This window comes from Siniperca chuatsi, linkage group LG11 (genome assembly GCF_020085105.1).
Source record: "Siniperca chuatsi isolate FFG_IHB_CAS linkage group LG11, ASM2008510v1, whole genome shotgun sequence".
In the NCBI taxonomy this organism is placed as follows: Eukaryota; Metazoa; Chordata; class Actinopteri; order Centrarchiformes; family Sinipercidae; genus Siniperca; species Siniperca chuatsi.
Window position 1 is genome coordinate 14,862,268 of NC_058052.1, and position 25,880 is coordinate 14,888,147.

Here is a 25,880-nt window from a genome sequence, read left to right on the forward strand (position 1 = left end):
ATGCACCAGTAAAGTAAATGGCAATCCAGGCAAGTATGCCATTTAAGACGTTTTGTCTCACTTAAGCTAACGTAATGACCTGGGAGAAACATTAGCTGAATCCCTACACCAAAGGCTGCATCAGTCTTATTATTATAATACAACGCCATTATATATAATCAGAATCAGAATCAGAAATACTTTATTGATCCCCAAGGGGAAACTCTTTTGTTCCAGCAGCTCACTATCACATCAGTGCGCACAGGAATAGAAGTACTAAGCAAAAAATATAATACACTATAATACAGGTAAGATAAATTAAGTACCAGGTGGGTATAAGTATAAAATTTAAATAAGTGTGAAGTACAAGTGGGTTTATCGGTTGATGATAATAATACGGTATAAAGTAATAGTGCATGAACTGTCAAGTTAAGTGTAGCTATTAAGATTATAATGAGACAGGGGATATTGCACAGCAGTAATAGAGGTACGAATAAATATCAATATCAATAAATAGGGAATTTTAAACTGAAAAAAGTGTATTGCACAGGAGTATTAACACAGAATATTGCACAATTATTATTAAGTATTGCAGAGATGTTAATGATCAATGTCTAGTTTAATGACTTAGGTCATATAGACTAACACTTAGAGGAGGAGTTAAAGAGTTTGATGGCTACAGGCAGGAATAACTTCCTGTGGCGCTCTGTGGTGCTTTTTGGAATAATAATAATAATAGTAAAATATAACAATATTCAAAATAATAATCTTTATTATTAGTAGTAGTACTATTCATTATAATAACATAACGAAAGCATTATTTATAGCTTATATATTGTTTACTCAAGTCTGTAGGCTACTTTACATGCAGTCTATGGCCTACATATTACACATATTGTAGCCTATAATACAGGCAAATAAACTGCGGGTTTCCCTGTCAGCTGTAGTGTTGAGTGCTTCAAGAAGCTTCAGCAAAATGCCGTATAGCCTTTCATAAATATGTCAGCCACTCTTTCTAAGCTGTAGCACACTAGGCCAATCAGAGAAAGTTTTCAATGAGAGCCGACAACAGTCATGCAATGAAACAGCGCGGCGGTCAGGCTGCAATGATGCTGTTGTAATGCTGCCTTCAGTGCTGTCGGAATTATTGGAATCCTGAGCTGAAGCGCGCACGAACGTCAACGCGAACACGAAAACAAACGTAAACACTGGTTGTAGAAAGGGAATAGGTCTCTATAAAAGTTGCTAAATTGAGTCTGTATGGGCCAAAGAGCATTGGAAGCAAGTCAAAGAATGTGACGTTTTAATTTCATTGTATAGGAAGACATTTCGCAATTTTCCTTAGTGGCCTAGCTGCTGTAACACGGCCGTTCCTCTCAATTTCTAAAATAAAACAACGGTCACTCAAACGCTTTTGCCGCAGATTTTATCATCACCAAGCTAGCGCACATGAAGCCGATGTGAATGTCTTTTAAGCCTCTGAAACTCCGATGTAGGGGCTTACGAGGAGCACCTGAATGCGACAGTTTCTCAGCCGGTGTTTTCATATTTTTACGCCCCTCCGCTGTTGTACGGTGGTTTCCATGCTTCAAAGACGACAAACGTAGCGTACAGGTAAATGATAGCGTTAATATGTGTTGTCGCTTATAGTTGTGTTGATATAGGTTACAGTCGATTTACATAGGATTGTCATTTAAAGCGATAGCATATTCTACATCGTGTGTAAAGGCTTCACTGATCGAAACATATTTAAATTGGATATTTACAGGAACGAGTGTTTCAGTCTTGGTGTGAGCTGATTAATTATTTATTCAATGGCGACCGCATGGGTAAAACTACACCTGATTGCCATTCGATACAACACTGTCATTTGTATTAAAGCAAGAGAGCCACTAACCAATATTTCGACATGGTCACCATGCGATAAGCTTTTGTTTATATCTGCAGTCATGCTACTGTCACGTTTTCCAGTCTTTTTCCATACAGAAGGCGTTACGCCCATGTGTGCTTTTAAACTGGGTTTACACCAGCATCATCACCACCTACATACACTGGGCATTAAACAGACTTTTTGTGTTTACAAGTAAATGATCTGGTGTAACTTGTCTTTATATCCTTTGATTCGAATAAAGTTCTACTACAGGGACATGCACTTACACCAGGGCTTTTTTGACAATAATTTCCACCCTATTTAAAAACCTGAAGACAGAAATAAAAGTTGCATGTCCTGAAAAATAATCCTCAGACTAATTTATTCATGGTGTTTGGTACTGTAACTACAGAAATCAAATACTGGTCACATGAGGCTGTATGGTATTGAGCCAAATGCATGATCTTCTCTGTTACTCATTTAACTGATTAATGGTAATGCCAAATGACAGTATGTTTGTGTTTTCCAAACACCACAAGAAGCTTGGGATTGCTGCTTTCATTACCATTGTAACATGAACACCCAGCTGGACTTGAGAGTTACATGAGCAAAAGATGAACAACTGTGACAGTATGTCCTAAAGTTTCTCCCTCTATTTCATGGACGGAGGGACTAATAATCCCAATAGGGTGAATTTCCTCTCCACTTGCTTCCCTCCACAGTGAGGTCAGAGGTCATGGTCAGCTAAAGAACATAATCTCAGAACTGGAAGATGCTCTCAGATGCCCCTCTCACTCTGAAAACATTTCAAGTGCTTTTCTTTTAAATATAAATTGCTGGTCACCAATATGTGTTCTTGAGCTCTGTTGCCAATGAGTGTGTTTGTGTGTTGTAAACAGGGGTGACATGACTCTGACCAGAGGATCTTTCACCTATGCCAGTGGGGAAGAGTACCATGGCGAGTGGAAAGAAGGCAAGACAGTCCTGATTCTCAGTTTTAAATAAAGTGTGTGTGCAAGCATCACTAACTTAACTACAGAGATGAGGCAAGCATTCACTTGTACCTTCTGTACTGTACATTGAGTCCTCATAATGTCTCTCCAAGGCGTCATTGTGTTAGTTATTAGCCAAGCAAAAGGGAATGTGAGACACTGGCAGACTGGGAAAATGCATTCAGGGTTTGTTACATAAAGTTTGGATTTAACATGTAACTGTTAGTTTAAGTATTCTGGTATGCAGGTAACCAACTGCAAAAACCGAACACATTACCTATAATAGTTGTTGCTTCCCTAGCACGTTTTTACTTTTCTAAAGCAATAATATTTCCCACACATACCTGTATGTAAGTTCAGCTAGACTCATACAGTATATTTCTAGTATTTAAACATGGTCTCATGCACACATGCAGGTAAATTGCAACCATATTTAACAAAGCTAGTACTGAGGAGAATGACATGTAAATTAAATAAAAGAGAGTGCTGTGTTGATAAGCCTCTGAGTACATCTTGTGACATCAGCTAAGGTAACAGCACTCTTTGCCTCAGTGTGGACTTGCTCATTAAATCATCAGTCCTGGATAAGAGAAGGTGTTTACAATTGTCCTCATTTGGAAACTCCGGGCTACAAAAAACAAAGTACTGTTATTACCATATTACAGTAGTACCATATTATTTTTCCATATCTAGAGTCATTTGTATTTATATAATTAATGTTATTATATTATTGAGAAGCTAGCAGGAACAAATGCAAGTACTAGTGGCAGCAAATATCTTCTCTTCATGAATCTGCATGGATGTGTGCATACTAAAAAGTTAAATCTTTCTGTGAAGCGGAAATGTCTTGTCAAAATGTTCACCTGTGGCAAAGATTATGAGGATGCTTGCACTGCTTTAACTGTCTCCCACACACACATACAGTGATGCTAGTGAAATGCAAGCTCAAGCTGTTTAATCAAATCCCAATTAGCTAGCATTGGCAACCCATGACGAACAGAGCCAGATTTACCAGCTCTGGCTTTGTCAAATCTTCTGGATTAGACTTTGGACCTGTTTTGGAAATCTTAGAGAGTCGTCTGTCAGCTGCTGTAGAGAAACCAAATCAATCGAAATACTAGGAGCAAGACCATCCAGGGGATTTTACTTTGTCTTGGCTTCGGGTTTGTGATGATTTTTGGCTGCTTTTACTGTAGGTCAAACACTGTCCACACCATTTAACTGGTGTATTACTTCCACCCTTCAAAGGCAACTTTGCCCACTTTTCCAGTGTGGCAACTGAGGGTGTAAGCCAGTTGTAGCAGTTGGCCAGAAAATTGTAGATGTGTGCCCTCTGACATGATTATAAACTTTGGTAGTGGATCAGAGACTACTAGGAGGGGAATGCAAGTACATTCCTTGACTGTTCTCACAGTCTGCATCCTAAAGTAGAAATCCCTGCTAAAAAATCTGCCGGATTAGAGTGCTGTAATTCCCACCACGCATGAGGCAGATGGGACTCCTAATTCAGTAGTAAACCTTTAGTTGACAGAGAGGGGGGAGGACACCTAAATCTGAGCACGTTCTGACTCATGTGACATATGTAGTGGCTCTACAATACCAAGTAAATATAAAACCCTGAGCCGCATTGCAAGTTCAAATGTCATGCTCAGCTGGTTGTCTCTTACAGTATGTTAGGCACTATTACAACAGAGTAGTCCATAAAAGGCTAAGTGATTAGATGAGGCATGATGACAGCCATGTAGATAAAATGTGCATTGGCAAATCGTATCAAGATCTCTTGATACCAAGATTTCTTGTGTTTCCATCATCTGTTCGAAGTTTGAGCCATTAATCACTCTGATGGTGTGCGACTTTCCAGGTCGGAGGCATGGTGTTGGCCAGCTCAAGTTTCAGGATGGAACCTGCTACACTGGCCAGTTTGAAAATGGACTCTTCCATGGCTCTGGTGTACTGCTCTTTACAGATGGATCCAGGTGTGTGAGCACGAGTGAGATAAAAAGAAAAGCAAGTCCTCATTGAAAAGTTACAAATGACACCCTGCTCTCTTTTCACCATATCAGGTACGAAGGGGAATTTGCACATGGAAAGTTTCAAGGCACAGGAGTCTTCAGTCGATACGATGGCATGAAATTTGAAGGAGAATTCAAAGATGGACGTGTTGAAGGATATGGTAAGTCTGTCACACCACTGGAACAGTTTGTCCATCAGGATGTCAATATCTCTCTGTGGCTGGTCATAGTGTCCTGTGTCTGTGCCTTCAGGGCTATTGACCTTCCCAGATGGAGCTCATGGTGTCCCACGGAACGAGGGCTTGTTTCAAAACCACAAGCTGCAGAAGAGAGAGAAGTGTCCAGGAGTGGTGCAGCATGCGCAGGCTTCAGCCTCCAATGCTCGCAGTCTGGCACTTTGACTGTCAAGGACCCTGGAGGAGACAAAGTCAGGGTTCCAGCAGCTTCCAGGAGGACCTCAGGGATGTGTACTCGTATACTCCCCTCCAGCTCTTCTCTCTGTGTCTTTCTCTCTTTTTTCACCATCACTTTCTTTTTTCTGCATCTTCCTTGCTTAGCCTTCACAGTGGCTTGGAATGCACATGCAAACAATGGCTTTCTGTATGACTGACTTGAAATGCACAACATCATGAAGCACACCTTTAGCTTCACAAGTCATGTAAACACCAAATGCTGCTGTTTTTTCCCTTGTTCTTATTCTTGTACTCATAAATAGTGTCTTAGTCTTTTCTCTAGAATAGGTAGCTTTCATACATCAAACAACTGAATATGGGAGACCTCTTCTTACCATGTTATTTCACATCTGGTACTTTAAAGAGGTTTTTTCTCCTGCATTAGGAGGAGGTGTAAAGTAAGTCTGTATGTCAAAGACTTTAGCCACTAATAATTTAAATTCACCTTAAAAAATGCTGCAATCCATTACAAGAGAGTGATACTTAAAGGTACCCTGTTGAGTTTTTGATCACTGGTAGCGCAATAGAGCAATGTTTTTACAAGTGGGTCCCTGTTTTGTTTTTATCATGAGGATGCATGCGTGCAAGTATGTGGGTGACGTAGCACACATTCTTGCAGATGGTTTCACGCTATTCTGCTGATGGACAGTTGGTGGTGGTGGTCAAAGAAACATAGCAACGCACCCACAAAGCCAGTGAAGAAGACTGCAAGCAAGCAAACATGGATCTAAACATTGCACAATGTAAAATACTCAAGAAATTGGCTTTACAAATGTTTTATGAAGAAGGAAATGCATTCAACACATTTGCCAGGCCTCAAAGATACACACAGTGAATGTAAACATAACTTTTGTTTGTTTACAAAAACACTCCACAGGGCACCTTTAAAATCTCATCTCAATTAACAGTGCTGCTGCAAACTTTCTCTTTCAAGGAATGCATTTGGTGTTTCTCCTTTTAGAGGATCAGTATTCACATTTGCCTTAAAGACATTTTGGTACAAGAGTGTAGTTCAAGGGTGTCCATCTGAAAATTAGATGATGCACAGTGCCCTCTCCTTCCCTTCTCCTCTGCATCATTTGCCCTAAGGTGTCTGTCATCCTAATGAATTTGAAGTCTGTTTGAAGATTGCCTTCACTCCGAGAGACACGTTGCTAAGCTGGTGCTGAGTTTCTGCTCCCATCACCCACAAGTCCAGCAGCTCTCCTCTCTCCAATAAACCTCCCTCTCCCAGAGGAAATCATTGGAGAGGAGATTTAACTCAGCTGGATAATTCTCTCACGTTTTCCCCTGTATAACCTGAAAGACTTGGATGACTGGACATCCTCAAAGTTGATAAATAATCATAATTAAATGCATTGAATTAGGGACATTGATCTTAATTGAGGCAGCTGAATGACAGAATTTATAAATCAGATATATATTTAAGAGTATGTAATTCTAATGTATGTTTTTTCTGTGAGGTGTATAGATATTCATTGTCATTGATTGTGTTTGTTCTGACCTTTCAAATGAATTAAGAGAAAATGGTGTTATTGACTTATTTAAGACAGTGTGGTTGAGTATTTTGAGGTATTACGAATTTATTAACCATTATAGACAGTCACAGCTATTCTGTGATTACAGATTAATTCAGTGTACTTGAACAGTTAATAGGCCTTACAAAGCATTTGTAGATGTGGCTTATCTAGGGTTGCCCACAAAGAAACTTCAACCAAAGACAATCAAGTGATATTATAGGTAAGGAAGAACAGTCAACAGGAGTTACATGTGCTATTTCTTACAGCTGAACATTAAAGACAAATCAATAAGGATAAATCCACTTGGGGCTTTCATGCGCAAGAGAAACAAAAGGACTGAAGATTAAACAGAGAATTGATATGAGATTCTGTTGTAAATATCCCTGATCCTAGTCTGGATTATTGCAGAGAATGATTTTCATTGTTGTTATATTCTGTGAGGGGATGGGATGCTCAATATCGTAAGCCCATACTGTTGTTTGCTTTGAATACCCCCTTGGGTACAGCAGTGTGCTGCAAAGGACAATCAGAAAGATTGAAAATAACATTAGATACAGAAAAATCAGTGCATGCGTCAGTACCACTATCTACAAGCACACAATGATACTTTCAATGTTTGCTGTATGTGCAGAGCGTGTAATATCCGGTATTTCAAGTAACAGTATTTATGGCTTTCCGTTATGTTTGATACAACGCCTACTCAAGCCTTCTTTGCCTACACACCCCTGCCTGAGTGGAATTGAACTCACTAGAATCCCACATCCATTTCCAACTGGAAACAAATGGTGCTTTAAAAGCGTGCCTGTCCAGACTATCACCTGCCTGGAAAATACCATTGCCATGGTTACCTTTTTTCAGTAACAATATAATGTTGCTTTGAGTGCTCTTACAGAAAACTAATGCACAGTATCCTTTCATTCACCTGGAGTAGGTCTGAGTATGTATCACATAGGTGGTAAACAGTAGATGTGTGTAATAAAGCCTTGCATTGAAAAAGAAACATGTTTTTCATTGGGGATCACAGCATTGCATTTGGCCATTTCTGATGTTCTAACACAAAGGCTGAAATGTGCAACATTTGCAGCTGTAGGAAGAAGTTTAACCGTTTCAAACAGGTTCCTCTGGTTTTTGGCTGCTACACAGCATGAAGCAGTCTCCTCTAGTTTCCCCATCCCCCTTCTCATGCTACACCACTCCAGCCCTCAGCAACAGCACAGCACAACAGCATACTGCTTGCAGTTCACATGGAATTGAAAACGACAGAACTAAAGCTGTAAAACATGTATGAGTCCAACAGATTTAAAAGGGAAGTTTCTTTCTGATACATGAACTATATTACATCGATAATATGCTGTAATATCTCCGTAAGGGTCAGGTTGAGAAAATAAAACACTTTTCACATAGTGTGTGCAACCTTGTATTGTACATGTTATGTGTGTCCACTAAAGTCTCTGACAGTTACACCGCCTTACTTGGAACAGGAAATATTGTGTGCAGCTGATAATGTATCTGAGGAGTTGTCTACAATGAACACATTGGTATTGAACAGAAGACAGTAACTGCAACTGCTTTTCAAAACAGCATTTTACATTCACATTATGGTAAATACAACAGTAGCACAGTATATGTTGAACAAAATGTGCTCACAAAATGAATGGCCGTATGTATAATGACTAACTGTACATAAACAACTACATTGTAAGCAGGGGAGGACGCCGTTGGTTTCCCCGGTGTGAATGACCAACCTTCCTCAGGAACATTTGAGCCACTGATGATAGAAGGAAAATATGTCCACTGAGCTCCCCTTGAATGCCTGACTTTAGCGGGGGGCATACCATCCATCTCTGCTATGGTCAGCTGACGTCTCAAACACAGTGCTACTGTGTGCTCTGGCCTTGTCTGTCGCCTCTTGATGTATATTCAAACGCAGCTTCTGCACAGCACTATCTATTAATATTATTCCACTTCCAAAGGCATCACAAATCAGATATGAAACATCCATGAGTGTGCACTGAGATCACAAAGCTGGAAGCGAATTTCAAAAGCCAAAGCTTGGCAAAAGGTTTGGGAAATTCAGCTTGGTTTCCTTATTCATTTGTTTTTGTCTCCTTTTTGAGATAAGCTGATCATTTTGAATCCGTCACATACAAGCTGACATTTTCAAGTGTCAGAGTTCAGATTAATCTCAGAGGTTTAACAGCCATCCCCCGGAAAGGCAGATTTTATTGGTGAGCACATTTAGCCTAATGCATATACTTAAATATGATGTACATAGACCTACAGTGGAATTACAGAATATATTTAGAACCTGAGACAGATAGTCATGATTGAATATACTGTATGAGCAGATGTGCAGCTTTTGCACTATTCACTCCTCTCTCAAAGTGTTTTCAGGCGGCACCAGTCCCACTTCCCTCAGCTTCTCCAGTCTCTGCAGGGTCTCCATGATGTCAAACTGCCATTGTTTTACCTGCTGCACAGCTGTCACTCCCTCCTGTAACACAATTCATTATCTCACAAATTTTTATGTGAAGATGAAAAACATATTATCATCACTATTTCTATCTGCTGGTTACATTCCATCAGACGCAAATTTAAAAAATGCACTGCAGAATTATTTCCTGGGGGTATACTTTTAGGCCATGTATATGTGTATATAATTAACTGTATATATTGTTTTATTTTATTGCATCAAAAAGGCAACAAAATCCACCTACCAGCACCTTAAAAGCTCAGTAATGAACACATTATATCTCATTTATTTAACCCTTAAAAAACCCAAGTCAAATCGCCATTTTACAGGGGTCACGTGCTAGACTATTTCTTGGCTGGAACCAGTTGCCACCAACAAGCAGAGACTCCAGGAAGTTACTGTGCACAGCCAAGAAATAGTCTGGCACATATCCCCTCATAAAACAGCAGATTGTCATTTTTACACTTTGGTTTTTGTATAGATTAAAAAAACAAGATATACCGTGTTAATTATTGAGCTTTAGCTGTTTCCCCTTGTTTCCAGTCTTTATGCTGAGCTAACCTAACTGGACTGGATGTGAAAATGTCAAACCATTCCATTAAAATCATCTTCAAACTAAACCAGACATGCACAACAGATGGAAAAAACTCACATGATTTTTTATTTTTGTGTCAGCCCCTGCAACTATGAGCAGCTTCACTATCTTGTATCTGTTGAGACGCACAGCATCATGCAGGGCTGTGTCCCCTTCCTGAGAGTAGAAAACATTTATTAACGATAGAAAGGCATAATAGAGATGATGAAACACAGAAGTGGAACACACTGCTGAGCTGCTGCCTACCCTGTCCCTGGAGTTGATTTTAGCACCACAGGACAGCAGGTACTCCACAATGGCAGTGTGGCCTGTTCTCGTGGCCACATGCAAAGGAGTGCTGTACAACTGCAACGTGGACATTGACATACACTGTGACTGGGTTATTTGAATGAAAATCCACATACAAACACATAAAGGACCAACTGCACATCAGTATGAGACCTACAGTATATTCACAAGTATGAGTCCCTGTACAAATTCAGGCACAAATGAAAAGCACATTCACCTTATCTCTTATGTTCAGGTCAGCCCCGTGGCTCTTCAGGGCTTTGACAACTCCCAGGCTTCCCCCTCTGCAGGCCCAGTGTATGGCCCTGGAGCCCAGCTGAAACACAGTAGGAGGGCCTTATCCTATTAATAGTGCTACCTTCAGGCCACAAGAGGCTGGAGCTTTAGTGTGTGAAGATAATCTCACCCAATCTCATCATCATCTTTACAAACAAGCAATGTGCCTGCACGTCTTACTTGATCTTTAAAGTTGATATCGGCTCCCTTTTCTAAAAGCATTTGGACAACCGCAGTGTGTCCTTCCAGAGAGGCGCGGTGTAGCGCTGTCCTCTTCAGCTGGAAAGTTTAAACATATTGTAAGCAGTTTGTTGTGAATGTATCTGTTTTACTGCCACACAGGGAGAGCACACCTCATCATGGACATTAGGGTTCCCGCCATCAGCCAGATACTTGTTTATCCCATTCAGTTTGCCTTGACTGGCTGCATTCATGAATTCTGCAGTATCCTCAGGCCCTATCTGTTCACACAGAAACACACACATACATACACATGGAAACACAGAGCGACAGGAGTGAGAAAGAGATTCAATTTTTATATCTCTGTGCACATGAAGATAAGGTTTCTGAAAATTGTGGCTCACTACAGGGGTTTCCACAGATGCTCTGGGTGAGTATGTCTTCTTGATCTTCTTTTTCCTTTTGCACAGCTCTGTGATATTCTCTCCTGCGCTCAGGTCCAGAATCTCACAGCGTAGGTCTGAGGAGATCCTCCTCACTCTCTCCTCTGCCTGGAAAATGACAGAAACAGTAATAATATAGAAATATAGAAATCCTAGATGAGAGAGGTACTACTGGCTTGTAAAGCAGATGTGCCAAGTAGGCTAAGGGGTGTTGAGAGCCGGGAATGATGTGTTAATGTCAAAATAAATTCACAGCATAGTGCAAGCTAGGCTTGGCCATAACAAAAGTTATGTTCCCAATAAACTCCCTCTCATATGCTGTTAATGTGTTTTTACATAATTTATCAATGACAGAGTTCAAAGGAACATGTCTTTATGTGCACATTGCCCTTTATCTGCCTTTATCTTGTTTTATTTCACTTTATCAAACTAAAATAACATTGTTATTTATTCTATTAAGTTCTTGGTTGGTGGGTTCTTTTGTCTTTTGTGCATAAAAACCCTTTCATTGCCAGAAACATATTTTTTAACATATTTTATTTAAAGAACTGCAGGAGATAACTTGGGTCAAATTAATTCGATTTTACATGAAGTTAATGTCAGCAGTTATTGACCATAATAAACTCTTTTGTTGACAGTTCATTATTTTGTTCGGTGCGCATAAAAGGAATAAAAATTAATCTGAATCTGTGGCAAGACAGAATGTGTTGTTTTCATAAATAAAGAGTAAAAGTCAATTTGTATGGCATCAGGAAATTCAACTTTCAGTTTTGATAATTATATATATGATGTATGAAATATGATTTTCCCAAATACACTCGATACACAAAGTTGTCGGAGCAAACGGAAATAGCATATTCATGTATTTGAATGGCAAAACATATTAACAGGAGCCTCTTCTGTTAATTAAACTTCAAGTACAAAATCCCTTGACTAAAACAGGATTTACTGAAACTCTGGTAAGTTACATGTAACTTCACTCAGGGCCAAGATGTAAATTAGAATGGAAAATAAAATTATCCAACTGCAAACAATTTCATATCTAGGGACATAGTGTTGATAATGATGATTGATTTGCATGTGTGGGTCTGTGTGTTTTTCAATGTATGTGCAAATGGATGTTGAAGTAGGCTGACAGACATTTTCTCTTGATGTTCGGGGCTTAACTTCAGTGCTGACATGTTTTCTGGGATATAACAGCTCAGTAACGCACATGTCTTCACATAAGAAACCTATTCACATGTTTTCACGAATCAGGGCTTTTCAAATTGTGATATTGTGGTAACAGTAACATTAAGTATTATATACAGTCTGCTGTGCTAGGGAAAAAACAAACCCTATTGTGTCTACTGATTATCATTCTAGGAGCCATACTTAATGTAAGATACTGCGATATAAACAAAAAAAACATCACAAATGTCACTTTTCTTCTCACCTACCTGAGCTTTCTTCTCTATTCCTGTTTTATCCATCACATTGGCTGCCCACTGCACAACCTCTGCCATCTGTGTTTGCATAGAGTGTACAAAGACACAAAAAGAAAAACAACAGTCAATCAAGTAATTTTGAACAGCTAAAGCGTTTTAACTTTAACTAATAATGTGGCGTAAAAGAAAAGTGGCGGATGACTCGGCTGACTGCGTGTCACTTTGTACAGAAGTGCTGCAAGCCCAGTGGCTTCCTGGCTGGAATGCCGGGTTCATGGTGGGACATTGTGTTACCCCAACAAACAGGTGTGTGTGCAGTTTGGTGTGTGTATGCATGTATGTTTGTGTGCACTTGCAAGCCCTACACTCTCCCTCTCTCTTTCCCCATCTGTCACACACACACACACACACACACATTTATTTACAAGTACATCCAGCCCTTCAGGCATGTTGTGCCCAGGTCATGAGCTGAAGCTACATTCATTCCACAAACTCCTGGATTTACTCACTCCTGTTGCTGCGACAGTGTGTTCTTCTCTTTCACAGGAGTACAACCCTTATAAACACACTGTTTAGGGGGATTATGTTATTTATAAATGTTTCATTACTGTCAAGTGATACCTTGTAAATATTTGTTTGATAGCACACCAACAATCAGTCACTGTCCAGCCTAAGCTTTGGTACTTTTTCCGTTTAAGTAAACCATTTTTTAGGCATATCAGACTAGACACACGTACAGGACATACACATATGTTAATATATACATGCCAATTATTTTTTTCAGTGCATCAAACCTTCTTGTATTTTTGTTTTTTTACACTGAATGTGTTCTCTGGACACTTCCCCTTTGTTGCTGACATTTTCATGCAGATTTTCATTGGATGGACAGTTGACACACACACACACACACACACACACACACACTTATTTACATGCATTCCTGCCAGAGTGTGACTGAGTGACGTGTTAATGGTTAACCAGTATTATTGAGGGAAGAGTTCAGTGGTGTGGGAAGCAGCAGCAGCAGCAGCAGCAGCCATTTTAGCTCCACAGGACACGCATCTTGGTGCTTTCCCCTGAAGCATGGAGCACAGGTGAACAGACGGTTAACTGGTAGCTTACATCTCTACCAGGCTGGCTGTGAGTTATATTGTTCAACAATTTCAAAAGACAGTGTTTGTTTACATTTGGTAGTGAAATAGGCAACATGGTACTCTAAGCTCTGTAAATACTACTGTATGTTATTAAGAACGTTTGTCTTTACTATAGAGATGCAATATTAGTTCATGACAGTTTTGTCATAAATTGATTTAGATTATATTCACAGCTATGAGTTCAATAATGTGTGTGTGTGTGTTTCATGTGGAAGAACAGGTGCCATGGTGACACTGAATCACTTGAGTGTTGAGGACCCAGACGATGGCTCTCCACTGCTGCCTGAGGCTGCTGAGGCTGCAACACCAACGCCTGTCTTTCACAGACAGCAAAGGGTCACAAAGACTGACTCCAGGGAATTTTTCCTTAGCAGGTACATCCCTGCAGGTACTGTATTTATTCTGTGGAGCTGTTATTTGTTGTTATAAAGCAAGCTCTGTTGTCTCTGCTGTACAGGAGTGAGAACCTTGCCTTCAGTCTGGTGCTGCTGATCGGATGCTACTCAGCTATTCTAATTCCTGCGTATTTCCCCTTGGATAAGGTGGTAACTCTCAGCGATGAGAAGATCGGACCCGTACCCAAAGATCTGGTACGGAGACACATCTTAGCAATCATTTTGGATCATTTCTTCACTCTTACTAAGCTTCTCTCTATGTTTGCCCCTCTCTCATCAGGTCTTACTAAATCAGTCAGCCTCCCTGCTGTCAGGCCCCTGTCAGCCTCGCTGGTGTCTGAACCACTTCAAGCCCCTGTTCTGTTCTGCAAGCCTTCTAGACATCCCTGTGTTTGTGCAGCAGGACAGGCCTGTGCATTGGGATTTGTCCCCTCCTCTGGGGCTCCAGGGCAGTGAAGAGCATCTGGCCCTGGCTCTTGCCTCTTTGCCTCAGTCTGGCCTGCCTCCATCACTGAGGGAAGAAGGAAGCTGCAGGCGATGCGTGGTGGTGGGAAATGGAGGGGTTCTTCATGGGAGCCATCTTGGATCCCATATAGATCAATATGACATCATTATCAGGTACGTTTGCCAGTGTCAGACAGACAGGTTAAGGGAAAAGGCATGAAGAAAATACACAACATCAACAAAACACAATCAGTTCCATAGATGCATTTTCATCTCTGCTACCAGGCTGAATAATGCTCCAGTGCCTGGCTTTGAGAGAGATGCTGGTTTCCGCACCACCATCCGCCTGATTTACCCAGAGGGAGCACCTCACTCTGCAAAGGAGTACAAAAAGACCACCATGGTTGCTCTGGTGGTCTTTAAGAGCCTGGATCTGGACTGGCTCACTTCTGTCATCACCAAAAAGCCTCTGGTAAGCCTACATCACAGGAACCATTGCACACAGAAATGGTGTATTACATAAGCCATGAGTGTCACAGCAAGTCATGCAGCAGCGCCGCTATCACAACATCACACTCACTGCCTCACATGCTCTACACCTCCTGTGTTGTTTTTAATAGAGCTTCTGGTCCAAACTATGGTTCTGGAGGGAGGTGGTGGATGATATTCCCCTGAAACCAGAGAACTTCAGGATCCTCAACCCAGAGATTATTCACAAGACTGGACAAGTCCTACAGAAATATGCTCTGAAACAGGGAAATGTGAGTTCTAATATAACATACATTTAACTCCCTTTTGACAAGTTGTGATACAGCCTTACACTCTGCTCATGTTTTGTTGTATGCTTTCATACAATATTGCATGCAAACAGAAAAACATATGCCAGGCTGAAACATGTACTGACTTTGCTATAAGCCTAGGAATTAAAGGAATAAAAGATGAGTCAACAAAACCTTTAGTTCAAGAGACTAACATGCTCCCTTTATAAGGAATTTCTGCTGTTATGTTGGATATTTCTTATAGAACAAAATATGGCTGAGTAGTTGGTGCTCATACTGAAGAAATAGATCATCAGAGCATTTTCTCTCCTCAAGTAGATGGTGCCAACACTAGGTGCCAGTGCAGTTGTCATGGCTTTGCAGCTGTGTGACCAGGTGAGCCTGGCAGGGTTTGGGTATGATATGCAGCACCCAGAGGCCAGGCTTCACTACTATGAGACCATACGCATGAGCGCAATGAAGGCTCAAGTAAGTTTAGATCAATTACCAAACAGGAGTACACATTTTCAAGGTTCATAAGCCTCATGTTTTGACACCAGTGATGTATTCATGGTTCATTTTATTATCATCATCATCCAGGTGGTGCATGACATCAGTGCTGAGAAACTCTTCTTAAGGGACCTGGTGGCTGCAGGAGCTGTGACTGACCTCACAGGAGCTCTGTGAGTCAGCAGTGCAGAGACTGATAATATACTGAACTCTACATATACTCCTCCCTCTCACTGTGAGCCTGTACGGGGTCCTCCACAACTGTGCCCTGCTGGAAGAATCCTACACAGCGTGGACTGACCTTTAAAATGCCCACAGTCTCCTGGGTTGACTGATGAGTGAGCAAATGAAACTCTAAAGGTTAGACAAGCTTGTGATTGTAGAGACTAACTTAAGCATATATCATTTAAATTCAATGAACTTATTACATCACCAGCTAGTTTACAAGTATAGTAATAGTCATATGGATGAAAAATTGTGCCATCACAAGTAGGAACGTGCTCAGTGATTGGCCAGGTTTTGTAAAATCAATGCAGTGGTCAATGGTTCAAACAGTGCTATTTCAATTCTGTTTATAATGACTGAATAAACAAGTGAATGTAAAGACTACTGATATTTATTGTCTCCAAAAAATAATCTATATGCAGAGAGACATACAGTAATTACTGTTGCATGTTTCATTCATACAAGTTATGACACTAGCAGTAGTAAAGGCGAAAATGGACAGTATCTGTGTTTATAAAAATCGATCAGCTGCAAATTTTTAAAAGTGAAAAAAACAAACAAGCATATACAGCGTAACTATATACAGTATTACTAATAAATAGGAAACAGGTCGTAAATGAGTATTCAAAAATATATTACAATCTACAAAAATTAAGGAGTGATATTGTCAATATATTTCATATAAGACACATGATAGTTCATAAGTGCACATATATGTGTTCGAATGTGCTAATCATAAATGTAAGCGCTTCTAATAAATAACTTTAGGTCAACTTATCATAGGATACACACCCTTATACACATTGAACATTATGGGAACATAAAACACAGGCACTGGACAGAGTTTCTATATAGAGAGATAATGAGAGACTTTTTTTTTTTGGCACGTGGGTGCGTCTACAGCAGTGGATTGCGCGAAGGCTCCCACAGTTTGCTTGCCAGCTGCCTGCAGTGCTGCAGGATGATCTCGGTGGGGATGACCCCCAGGTGAACTGTCAGCAGCTCGTAGCACTTCACCACCTCTCCCTGGTGATTCTTACTGTAGTACCGCAGCAGCTTCCTGCTGGACACATTACTTTCTATAGTCAGCAGCACTCTCTTTTGGATTAATCACATCTATTTTTGCCATGCACAGTTGTTTACCTGTAGTAGTCCCAGGCAAGCATCCCAATGGGGGCAGAGTCATCAGGTAGGATGGGTATGTCCCCTGCCTCTAATTTGTAGCCCTGATTGATCAGATATACACATTATATGATGCAGTTTTTTTAACTTTTACATTATTCCAGGATACTAAATTGATTTCTTTTTATTGCTCGATACTAAAACTTGACATGCCAGTAACTTACAGTTTCATTTTCAAACCAGAGGAAGTAGCAGAAGTAGAAGTCTCCATCGCGCAATGTGACAGTGGAGTAACCTTTCTGGAGGTAGCGCCGTGTTGTGCTGACCAGGCTCCACACCTTCAGTACGGATTAGTAAAGAGAAATTCATTTAAGACAAAGATGAGCAAAATGATGTAGTGAGCATTTTAAAAGGTGGTTTAAAATGGTTCGACGTTTTGGAAAATATGCTTATCCGCTTTGTTGCAGTTCTCTCCTCAAAAACAAAATACACCTGCCAGCCACTATAAAGCTTACTAATAAACACATTTTTGTTTGTTTAATCTGGTTTACGGGAGTTATGTGCAGGACTATTTCTTGGCTGTGACCAGTAACTTCTTGGAGTCTCTGCAGGTTTCCTGGCAACTGTCGCCCCCCTCCCCATTTCCAGTCTTTATGCTAAAATAAGCTAACCGGCTTCTGGTTCCCGCTACATATTTACCACAGAGATGTGAGAGTGGTATCGATCTTCTCATTTTACTCTAGGCAAGAAAACAAATAAGCATTTTCCCCCAAAAAGAACTATTTCTTTTACCAAAAAAATTCATATTAACAACAAATGTAGTCTTGTATTTGGTCATATTCCATAACTTTTCTTTGATACATTTTTAGAATTCTACAGATGAAAGTGGCAATATGTTAAATTATTAATTTAATTCAATAATGAAAAATTACTGGTTCTGCACTGAAAGCAGCGATAGACTAAAATGAGACTTTAATGACTTGATAAGATGAACAGTTTCTGGTGTGCTCTTTATCTATCAATCAGCAATTTAATGCCACACTAATTAGTTAAGACATGCACTTCTAATATGTTTGACCTTGTTTTTGATGAACTGAGCCACTGGTCCCTTCCCCAGCTCAGATGTGGCGCGTTCTGTGATGTTGAGCGACGGCGCAATCATTTGGCCAGTGGATCGGTCCACGCAGATAAAATGGATGAGGCCCGGGAAATCCTCCAGGTAAGTGAGATTAACAGGGTCAAGGTCAGTACACTCAGGATAACAGTGTGTTATATTTCAAAACGTTTTCTAGGCGTATGTATATTGTAGACCCTTAAAATATGCATGCATTTCCAGAAATATTACAAATTTAGTTTTGTGCAAAGCAGCGCTCAGAGATCACAGACAACATGGCATTACAGGGAGTAGGATTATTTTGCTGACAGGATATGACACCATGGTGATATTCCTCTTGCATTTCACCAACAGGAAGTCCTTCCAGTCCATCAGTTTCTCTCTGGGAGAGACAGAGAGGAAAGGGCAGAACAGAAAGACAGTGACAAAGAAAAAAAGACGGGGAGAGAAAGAAGATACAGACATGAACGATGAAGGATGCCATTGTGGACTGTCTTAGTTAAAAAAATAGTACAAAAAGATGTTCAGCTGACGGATACATACTGCACCATGGTCTGGGCTCGTTCCTGCAGACTGGGGGAGAGACAGCGAGGAATGTCGGCTGGTCCAGAGTCGATAAGAAAACACTGTCGATATATTCCACACAGCTGGGTCTTCATATTCTTACACCATGGGATAAGACTAAAACAAAAACATGAATAGAATCATTCAACGGATCATCCCAATGGCTTTGCTATGACGCATTTTGGCCAGCAGAGGGCTCCAGCAGACTTACTCTTTGTTGAACCCAGGTCCTCCTCTGGCGAAGGCTCGGTTCTTGAACTCTGTCCAGACATTCTGTAACTGTGCAGACTGGATAGAAGACAAAGGAACAAAAGCAGATTTTATTTGTTGAGGTCCAAAAACTGAAAATATTTTCATATGATTAATAATCACACTTATTTTTTATCATATTTTGGCTGAGGTAACTACTTCTTCTAGGGTCTTCTCTTTCCTGGATCTTCAGTTGATTCATTCAAGGTTAGATGGTGGTAACAAAACAAATCTCCCAACTAAAGATAAATTAGTATTATACTTTAGTATAACATTTTTTAGGAAGGTAGTCCTAAGATATTTAGGAAGGAACAGTTTGGTAAGTAAGTATGATTTTTCACTAAATTTGTATGTATTCAACTATAAACTGTTGCATGGTTTGTGAATGATACTGTAATAACGAAGGAGGATTGAAGGAATATTGACAATTTAGTTTTATTACAGGCTATGATAAAACTTTTTTATATATATTTTAAAGTAAATTATTCTTACTTGTTGCATTTCACAAGGGAATTCCACTTAAAATTATTTTAGGCTGTTATTTGGTGAGATGTAAAAGCTTAATTTAACATTCAATAGTTGTACATGTTGTGTATGGTGCACAAAATATTGGTATACAACACACATAAAAACACATACCTGTATCTCACTAGGCCCCAGTGCTTTAATGAATTTATCCAGTTTGCTGCGGACGTCGTGTATAGTCGGCTGGCCTCTAGTAGCAGCAGATCCTTCTTGGCCTTCACTTAAACGCATCTCCAGCTTGGCGAAGGCCTCCAAAAACTTATACACTGACATGGCCACTGCACTGGTGGGAATCTAACAGAGATAAATATAGATGCTTAAGTGGTTCAACAAGGGAGCAAAGATGTATTTAGATACTGTGAACACTGTATAAAACTGCTGTTAGTTAAAGAAGTAGTAAATATGTCGCAAGTGTGCCCCCTACTGGCCACAACAAAACCACAACATGTTAAGACAGAGAGAGAAACTGTGTGTACATCTAAGCAAAATGCGGAAGCAAGTACATACATGGATGTGTGTTGGTATCCACAAACCTTAGTTAGCAGCACTAGTGTGATGCCAGGCCACAGTGGCAGACAGTACATGGAGTGAGGCATCATGGGATACAGCCCCTCTTTGAGTGAGACCTCTAAGAAGACTCTACGAGGGGTGGAAGAGTCAGGTGGAGGAACTTCCAGAGTCTGCAAGCTGTCCTCTGCCATCTGAAGACATTATCATTTTATCCAGTTGTCTCATTCCAACCGAAACTATCAGTTTAATTTGCTTAGTTAATTGTGATTTATAATATCCTATTAGGAATAGACAGTGAAATATACTCTAACCTGGATGTCTGGGTCCACAAACTCAAACACAGGAGTACTTCCTCTCACTGGCTTGTCTGCTGACACACAAAAATGAACAAAATGTTCTGCCATGAACAAACTGCCTCGTTGACACTGTCGTATAGATCCAGACTCATCTGTGTGAGTGCATACACGTGTATATAAGTATGGGCTGGGATACAGGCAGGGGCATGAATGTATAAGTATAGATGTATATTTCATGTACTGTGTATATCAGTATGTTTTCTGTGTGGAACATGTACTGGATGTGAAAACAAATCCCTCTTGGACAATAAAAACTATCAATCTATACTGTAATTTCAATAAGAAGATAGAAATAGAAATAACTGAATAAACATGAATACACAGATTTTACTACACAACCCACCTGAACTGCTTGAGTCTCTGTCTGTAGGGGAGGGCTCTGGGGTGTAGAAACTTTCGGGACCAGAACCGGATGTACTCTCAACATCCTTCACAGAAACAAGACAATAATCAATCAGAAACAAGGTGGCCAACATTTTGTGGCGGTGCTGTGTGAGCGGCTGTCAGCATTTTCTACCTCAGGACCTGGGTCATCCTGGTCTACGTTGCTAGGATACATATTCTGTGCCATGATGATGAGGGCCAGGAGATCAGAGGTGGCGAGTGTGCTCGCATTGCGGCTAGATTGAGCGGAGGAGCAAAGGGACGGCATACTTTATATAAAAAATCAGTTCAGATAATTAAAATAAAATACACTGACTTAGATAGACTTACATAAGAAACAGTGCAAGTTGTGGAATAAATGTGACGGGTTTATCTGTACCTGGAGTAGAAGGCGAGCAGTTTGGTGTGAACCAGGATGAAGGCATGCAGCACCTCCTCTCCTGCTCTCTCCACGCTGCTGTTGAGCTGCTGAACTAAACGGCGCTCCAGGAACTCGATGCACTGCTCACACAGTGTGGGGTGGATCAGCCTCTCCACTGCCTGACAGAGAGAGGGGACGACATGAGAGCGTGTGGGCAAAAATTACAATTTTAACCATTGTTTCCATCCTAGCTTGAGCACTGAAAGACAAGTATTTGCCCTTAAACATGTACACACTGGCTTTTCAAATGTTTTAGACTATGAACTAACCAGTGTCTCTAATGAGAAAGAGGACAGAAGGATAGCTGGCATGGCAGGTTTTTTAAAGGGGTATGAGTCATTAATCTAACCTAAAAATGACTCTGACTGGACATTCTGAAATTATAGGCTTGAAGGGGAATCCAACCTAAATTCATCTTGTTACTGGGAAAAAGTGTAGTTTTTGGATTAATCTGAATAATCCCGAAAAAAAACTTCTAAAACAAATAGGACCATGTCTACATTTTTAGGATACATAGTTCAACACACATAAACAAAACAAAAAGGGGTTTTTAACAGTAAGAAAAGTTGGCTTTCTAGCTGTTTCTGCCATCTAGTGGTTAACATTTTGTTACATCCTAAATCAGATGTAGCAATGCCTCAAATATAGTCAGGGCTTCACTAACACATAATGTGACAACAAAATAAATAAATAAAAACAAACTATAAACTGGTTGTTTACCAATGCCCAAAAACTGTGAGGGAGGGGAATTCAGTCAGTGTCAGGTGATAGAAACAAAGATACAAATATATTGTTGAGCAAGAAGGGAAAAAAGACACTATAAATATGAATAATAATTAAATAATTCACAGTAGCAACATAACACAACACCTAAACAATATTTTTTTTGGTGCATTATCATGATACAGACAGCTCAATAAGATCTCTAGCTTTGCTTTATTGCATACAGGACTCCTGCGGGGACAAAGATATTCGCTTGAATCTGTGTCAAGGTGGCAAAAGTCTGCACAAACAGGCTGTAAAGAAAAAGCCTTTAAGGCCTGCTGTATAAAGTAGCAACGCACTGCACCTCCACTAAGAAGCTCTGGTCGTTCTCTCGGAGGTGGCTGTAGGTCTCCAGCAGGCTCTGCAGATGCTTCCACAGTCTCGCTCTTTGCTCCGTGTCCTGAGGACGCAGCCTGGTGACAAACAGCACAGTTCACACATCAACCAGATGCCGCGTTAAAACCGTCCACTATCAGGAAGGAAGACACAAAATGTCTTACTCTTTTCTGAGGAGGTTACTGCTGAGGGTGACCATGCCAAACAGCACCTCAATCATCTTCTTCATCACATAGATCTTCCTCCTCAGATCATCCTCTCCCTCCTCACCATCTCCATTCACAGCAATGTAGAGACACTCATCGAACTGAGAAGGACACAAAATGACCTCATTAGCTTGTACTGCCTCAAGCACATGAATAAAATGGAAAATAAAGTGAACATGGTTGTATTAAATAACTCTGAGAAGTAAATATTTGCACGAGAAAGACCTAAAAGGCTGATGACACTGAATGAACTTGAAACAAGTGTTTGGACTCGATAATTGTATCATGCGATGCAGGAGGACAACGCCTGGTTTGATTCCTTAACAAGACTCACTTGACAAACATGACGCTTCACTGTAAGAGAGGCATGTGTTTAGGTCACAGTGCTATTACTGTTGGCAAGGAGAAGTTCAAGAATGCAGGAATGTGCTTTATACATGAAGGCATTTCAAAACAAGGCCAAATGAGGTATAAGAACAAACTCCCATCCTTTTTATTTTTTAATGGATATGTGTCAGGAAAATATATATTTTACATCATGAAGAGAGCTAATCTGGGGATTTGTGCAGACATCTTTTATTTTGGAAGGCAGGCGCTACCTGGTGTAGGACGTAGATATGGTTGTTTTCGGTGGTGAAGGAGGTGTAGCTGTCACCCAGCCTGTCCACCATGGTGCTGCAGGAGATAATGATGGGGGCAAACAGGGTGCTGATGCTGTCCTCAAAGGCTGGCAGCTGAACAATAAAACAAAGGAAGGAAAGAAGAAAAGTTAGAAATGAAGAGTTACTCTAACAGCCAGGAAGCCAGCTACAAAGCATATGCACAGTATCTGTCGAATTTCTTCCTCCTTACCCCCTGGCCTTCCTCTTGAGAAGCCCCATACTGCTCCTGGATACTCTGCTGAAACTCTGGGTCAGTCCAGTGGAAGAGGACCTCTGCGCTCTCACTGGCGATCAGCAAGCACTTCATCTGGACTACAGACACACTCCTGTCCTGCTTCACTGTGGTGTCTCCTATTTACTCCAACCACTCCACATGCATCATGCTAGAAAGAAAAAGGTTCAAAGTATTGAGATAAAAGACATAAAATAGAGTCTGGGGAGGGATTTTGTGAAACAGAGGTCTGACATGTTACTATTCACAGCTGGCACATGTCCAAAAAGAAGAGGGTGCTAAAATCTTGAGTGTGAGGGCAGAAAGGAACTATAGCTCCATCTGATAAGATGACAGACTAACATTTACTAATTACACGTTTAACAGTTTGATCTAAAACAAATCAGAGATCATCTGAAAATTATTATTTATTACAGCATGCAGATGGTATGAACATCAATCTGATTTTCAGCATATTTCACAGCCAGGACATTTTTAGATTGAATATTCCACCACAGACTTTTCTTTGAAGAAAGATGGCTGATAGCTGTCAAAACAAACCCATTCTATACCATCATCAATTTAATGTAAACATTCAAATTTAGCCATGAGTTCGTTGTCATTGAATCACTGGAACGTTATTTTCACACAGGGCCAGATATGAACACATTAGCCACTGGAGAAAGCAAGGGGGAACTTTTTCCCACACTCCACTGCCTTTTGACATAAAATAAACAGTTTCTAAGAGCTGATATTCTATCAGTGACAACCTCTGATGAGAGCAGAGATTCAAAAAAAGTAAGACCAAAGGCAAAAATGCCAACAGTGAGGAAATCAGGACACTATCAGGCAAAGCAGCTACAAGTCCACTGAAGTCCCATTAGCAGAACTTCAAGAGATATATTCTCATTCTCTTCAAGAAAAGATTTAAAAAACGATTTATAAGCGTGCAGAGAGCAAAGCAGGGATTGTGTGGTACTGGTCATCTTTGGAGATCTACTGAGATCAGCTTTAGCTCGTTGATTAAATGCCTTAGAAACTGTATTGATTATACTAACTCTATAATCCTTTATGTAGGTTTAATCTTGACACGTCTAAATAGAGGCTTTTAGATATAGTCCCTCGCACTTGTTTTTTAACAGCTCTTTGTGTTGACTTCATTTACATCACAGAAAAGTCCACTTGCAAAGATGTTTACACAAAAACAACACAAATGTGAAATCTTTCTGGTCTACTTCCACATGTCATAGACAGACAGAGAAACTGTGACGGCATCGCTTCCGTATCATTTCTAACCATCATCAAAGTTGTGCATGTCGCCTGCTGACCCTTTGCAAATGCATCTGATCGTGTTAATGTGCTGTAACCCAGCATGTAGTGAAATTCTCTTGAAATGCACCCAGAGCTGATCATTTGATATCAGCAGTTTCCTCTATCAATAGACTATACATGTGCAGTCAGGCATAAAGCCCTACACAGGTATGATATGGAACCATATGAGCCTGTATGCGGGTCACAGCTGATGCCAAAGCTCAACAATCGAATATTTATCATCATCTGAAGCCGTTCCGATCCGTAAATGACATCCCGCGTTTTACCTACAGCCTTAAGTTATTTCCCCATTCCAAACTTTTTACTTCCTTAATGCAGACTGACAAACACACAGCTACAGTTCATGTCACAACAACTCACTCTGTGTTTCGTACGCAGGGTGATCCCAGCATCTCCAGCGCCTCTGTCCCAGACTTCAGCTCGCTTCGGCGTTTCGTGCAGCTTGTGGACGTTTTCACCGCGGCTGCTGTGTCTCTCAACCAAACCTGCTTCCTTCCGCGCGACGCCGCTGAATCATGTGACATCAGCAGGGCTTTGCATGCAGGAAGTTTGTGTTGCTGATCTGAAGACAGAAAGAGCTCTCGAGCAGTTGGGGAGCGTCCTGTAACAACACCGCTCCTGGATAAGTGTTGTAGTAAGTGGCTGTTCCCCCCCAGGAGCCTGATGATCAGTGAGGCAGGAGAGGGTCATGTGCTGGTGCCTGAAGTGGGGCACATGACTGAGAGGCTGCGCTGTAGACAATAGTGTGGTATTTGTGGAATGAAGCTTAGGTTGCCATGTAGTGCAAAAAGGCCTAATAAAGAAAGCCTTCAGTAAAATTTGGAGGAAAACAGAGCAAAATCTTAAAACGCTACTACTGATAAAAATCTTAAACATTTATTACTACACATACAGAAAAATGAGAAATGGTTCACAATATGAAGATCACAGTAATATTGAGATTGAGGCATGTGGGTTGAATATTTTTTACATAATCCTCTAATAAAATATCAAATACAATTCTGATCAATAAGGAGAAGTTATGAATTCAGTTTAATTGCTTTAAGCTAAAAAGTCCCAGCACTCAGTTCACTAATGTATAGATAATTTTAATGTAAGTTTTTAGTCACATTTATAAGACAAGTAAACAA

General features: G+C 40.4%; 4 protein-coding genes across 17 annotated transcripts; 2 read left to right on the plus strand and 2 right to left on the minus strand.

The window, feature by feature from the left end:
• Positions 1-1,445: 1,445 nt before the first annotated feature.
• On the plus strand, positions 1,446-7,825 carry morn4 (MORN repeat containing 4). Its single transcript, XM_044213205.1, has 5 exons — positions 1,446-1,593; positions 2,749-2,822; positions 4,703-4,817; positions 4,905-5,014; positions 5,106-7,825. Exons 2-5 carry the CDS (start codon positions 2,756-2,758, stop codon positions 5,252-5,254), a joined length of 441 nt encoding a protein of 146 aa, XP_044069140.1. The 5' UTR covers positions 1,446-1,593; positions 2,749-2,755; the 3' UTR covers positions 5,255-7,825.
• A 1,192-nt stretch (positions 7,826-9,017) lies between these two features.
• On the minus strand, positions 9,018-13,308 carry ankrd2 (ankyrin repeat domain 2 (stretch responsive muscle)). Of its 2 annotated transcripts, XM_044213204.1 has the most exons (8): positions 12,520-13,308; positions 11,042-11,188; positions 10,811-10,918; positions 10,638-10,736; positions 10,399-10,497; positions 10,140-10,238; positions 9,951-10,049; positions 9,018-9,319 (listed from the first exon to the last, which is right to left on the minus strand). In XM_044213204.1, the coding sequence occupies exons 1-8, from the start codon at positions 12,595-12,597 to the stop codon at positions 9,194-9,196; spliced, it is 855 nt and encodes a 284-aa protein (XP_044069139.1). In that variant the 5' UTR covers positions 12,598-13,308; the 3' UTR covers positions 9,018-9,193. The 2 variants fall into 2 exon arrangements, with proteins under 2 accessions (XP_044069139.1, XP_044069138.1); XM_044213203.1 differs by having other exon boundaries at positions 10,811-11,188.
• A 170-nt stretch (positions 13,309-13,478) lies between these two features.
• On the plus strand, positions 13,479-16,372 carry st3gal7 (ST3 beta-galactoside alpha-2,3-sialyltransferase 7). 4 transcript variants are annotated; one of them, XM_044213202.1, is made up of 8 exons: positions 13,479-13,601; positions 13,882-14,035; positions 14,119-14,251; positions 14,337-14,674; positions 14,786-14,972; positions 15,121-15,261; positions 15,598-15,747; positions 15,859-16,372. In XM_044213202.1, exons 2-8 carry the CDS (start codon positions 13,887-13,889, stop codon positions 15,943-15,945), a joined length of 1,185 nt encoding a protein of 394 aa, XP_044069137.1. In that variant the 5' UTR covers positions 13,479-13,601; positions 13,882-13,886; the 3' UTR covers positions 15,946-16,372. The 4 variants fall into 4 exon arrangements, with proteins under 4 accessions (XP_044069137.1, XP_044069135.1, XP_044069134.1 ...); XM_044213200.1 differs by having other exon boundaries at positions 13,496-13,647; XM_044213199.1 differs by having other exon boundaries at positions 13,499-13,601; positions 13,877-14,035.
• Positions 16,369-25,481, minus strand: hps1 (HPS1 biogenesis of lysosomal organelles complex 3 subunit 1). 10 transcript variants are annotated; one of them, XM_044213190.1, is made up of 18 exons: positions 25,111-25,481; positions 23,398-23,590; positions 23,145-23,279; positions 22,504-22,646; positions 22,308-22,416; positions 21,197-21,357; positions 20,951-21,053; positions 20,777-20,861; positions 20,389-20,447; positions 20,101-20,268; positions 19,682-19,861; positions 19,005-19,081; positions 18,773-18,910; positions 18,515-18,611; positions 18,194-18,328; positions 17,340-17,453; positions 17,137-17,219; positions 16,369-17,056 (listed from the first exon to the last, which is right to left on the minus strand). In XM_044213190.1, exons 2-18 carry the CDS (start codon positions 23,512-23,514, stop codon positions 16,891-16,893), a joined length of 2,070 nt encoding a protein of 689 aa, XP_044069125.1. In that variant the 5' UTR covers positions 23,515-23,590; positions 25,111-25,481; the 3' UTR covers positions 16,369-16,890. The 10 variants fall into 10 exon arrangements, with proteins under 10 accessions (XP_044069125.1, XP_044069126.1, XP_044069130.1 ...); XM_044213191.1 differs by having other exon boundaries at positions 20,389-20,444; positions 20,774-20,861; XM_044213195.1 differs by having other exon boundaries at positions 18,539-18,611; positions 20,774-20,861.
• Positions 25,482-25,880: the final 399 nt, after the last annotated feature.

What these genes read in the sequence shown, in the direction of transcription:
- hps1 (XM_044213188.1), bottom strand. Translation starts at nt 23,514, where the DNA reads ATGAAGTGCTTGCTGATCGCCAGTGAGAGCGCAGAGGTCCTCTTCCAC. An exon ending in TGGGGCCTAGTGAGATACAG is followed by an intron (nt 19,082 to 19,681) that starts GTATGTGTTTTT and finishes TCTTCTATCCAG; the next exon opens with TCTGCACAGTTACAGAATGT. An exon ending in CTCAGTTCATCAAAAACAAG is followed by an intron (nt 17,454 to 18,193) that starts GTCAAACATATT and finishes TCCGTACTGAAG; the next exon opens with GTGTGGAGCCTGGTCAGCAC.
- st3gal7 (XM_044213199.1), top strand. An exon ending in AGGGAATTTTTCCTTAGCAG is followed by an intron (nt 14,036 to 14,118) that starts GTACATCCCTGC and finishes TCTGCTGTACAG; the next exon opens with GAGTGAGAACCTTGCCTTCA. An exon ending in TGAGCGCAATGAAGGCTCAA is followed by an intron (nt 15,748 to 15,858) that starts GTAAGTTTAGAT and finishes ATCATCATCCAG; the next exon opens with GTGGTGCATGACATCAGTGC.
- ankrd2 (XM_044213203.1), bottom strand. Translation starts at nt 12,597, where the DNA reads ATGCAAACACAGATGGCAGAGGTTGTGCAGTGGGCAGCCAATGTGATG. An exon ending in ACCCTAATGTCCATGATGAG is followed by an intron (nt 10,737 to 10,810) that starts GTGTGCTCTCCC and finishes TAAACTTTCCAG; the next exon opens with CTGAAGAGGACAGCGCTACA. An exon ending in ACCTGAACATAAGAGATAAG is followed by an intron (nt 10,239 to 10,398) that starts GTGAATGTGCTT and finishes TCCACGTTGCAG; the next exon opens with TTGTACAGCACTCCTTTGCA.
- morn4 (XM_044213205.1), top strand. Translation starts at nt 2,756, where the DNA reads ATGACTCTGACCAGAGGATCTTTCACCTATGCCAGTGGGGAAGAGTAC. An exon ending in CCATGGCGAGTGGAAAGAAG is followed by an intron (nt 2,823 to 4,702) that starts GCAAGACAGTCC and finishes GCGACTTTCCAG; the next exon opens with GTCGGAGGCATGGTGTTGGC. An exon ending in CTCTTTACAGATGGATCCAG is followed by an intron (nt 4,818 to 4,904) that starts GTGTGTGAGCAC and finishes TCACCATATCAG; the next exon opens with GTACGAAGGGGAATTTGCAC.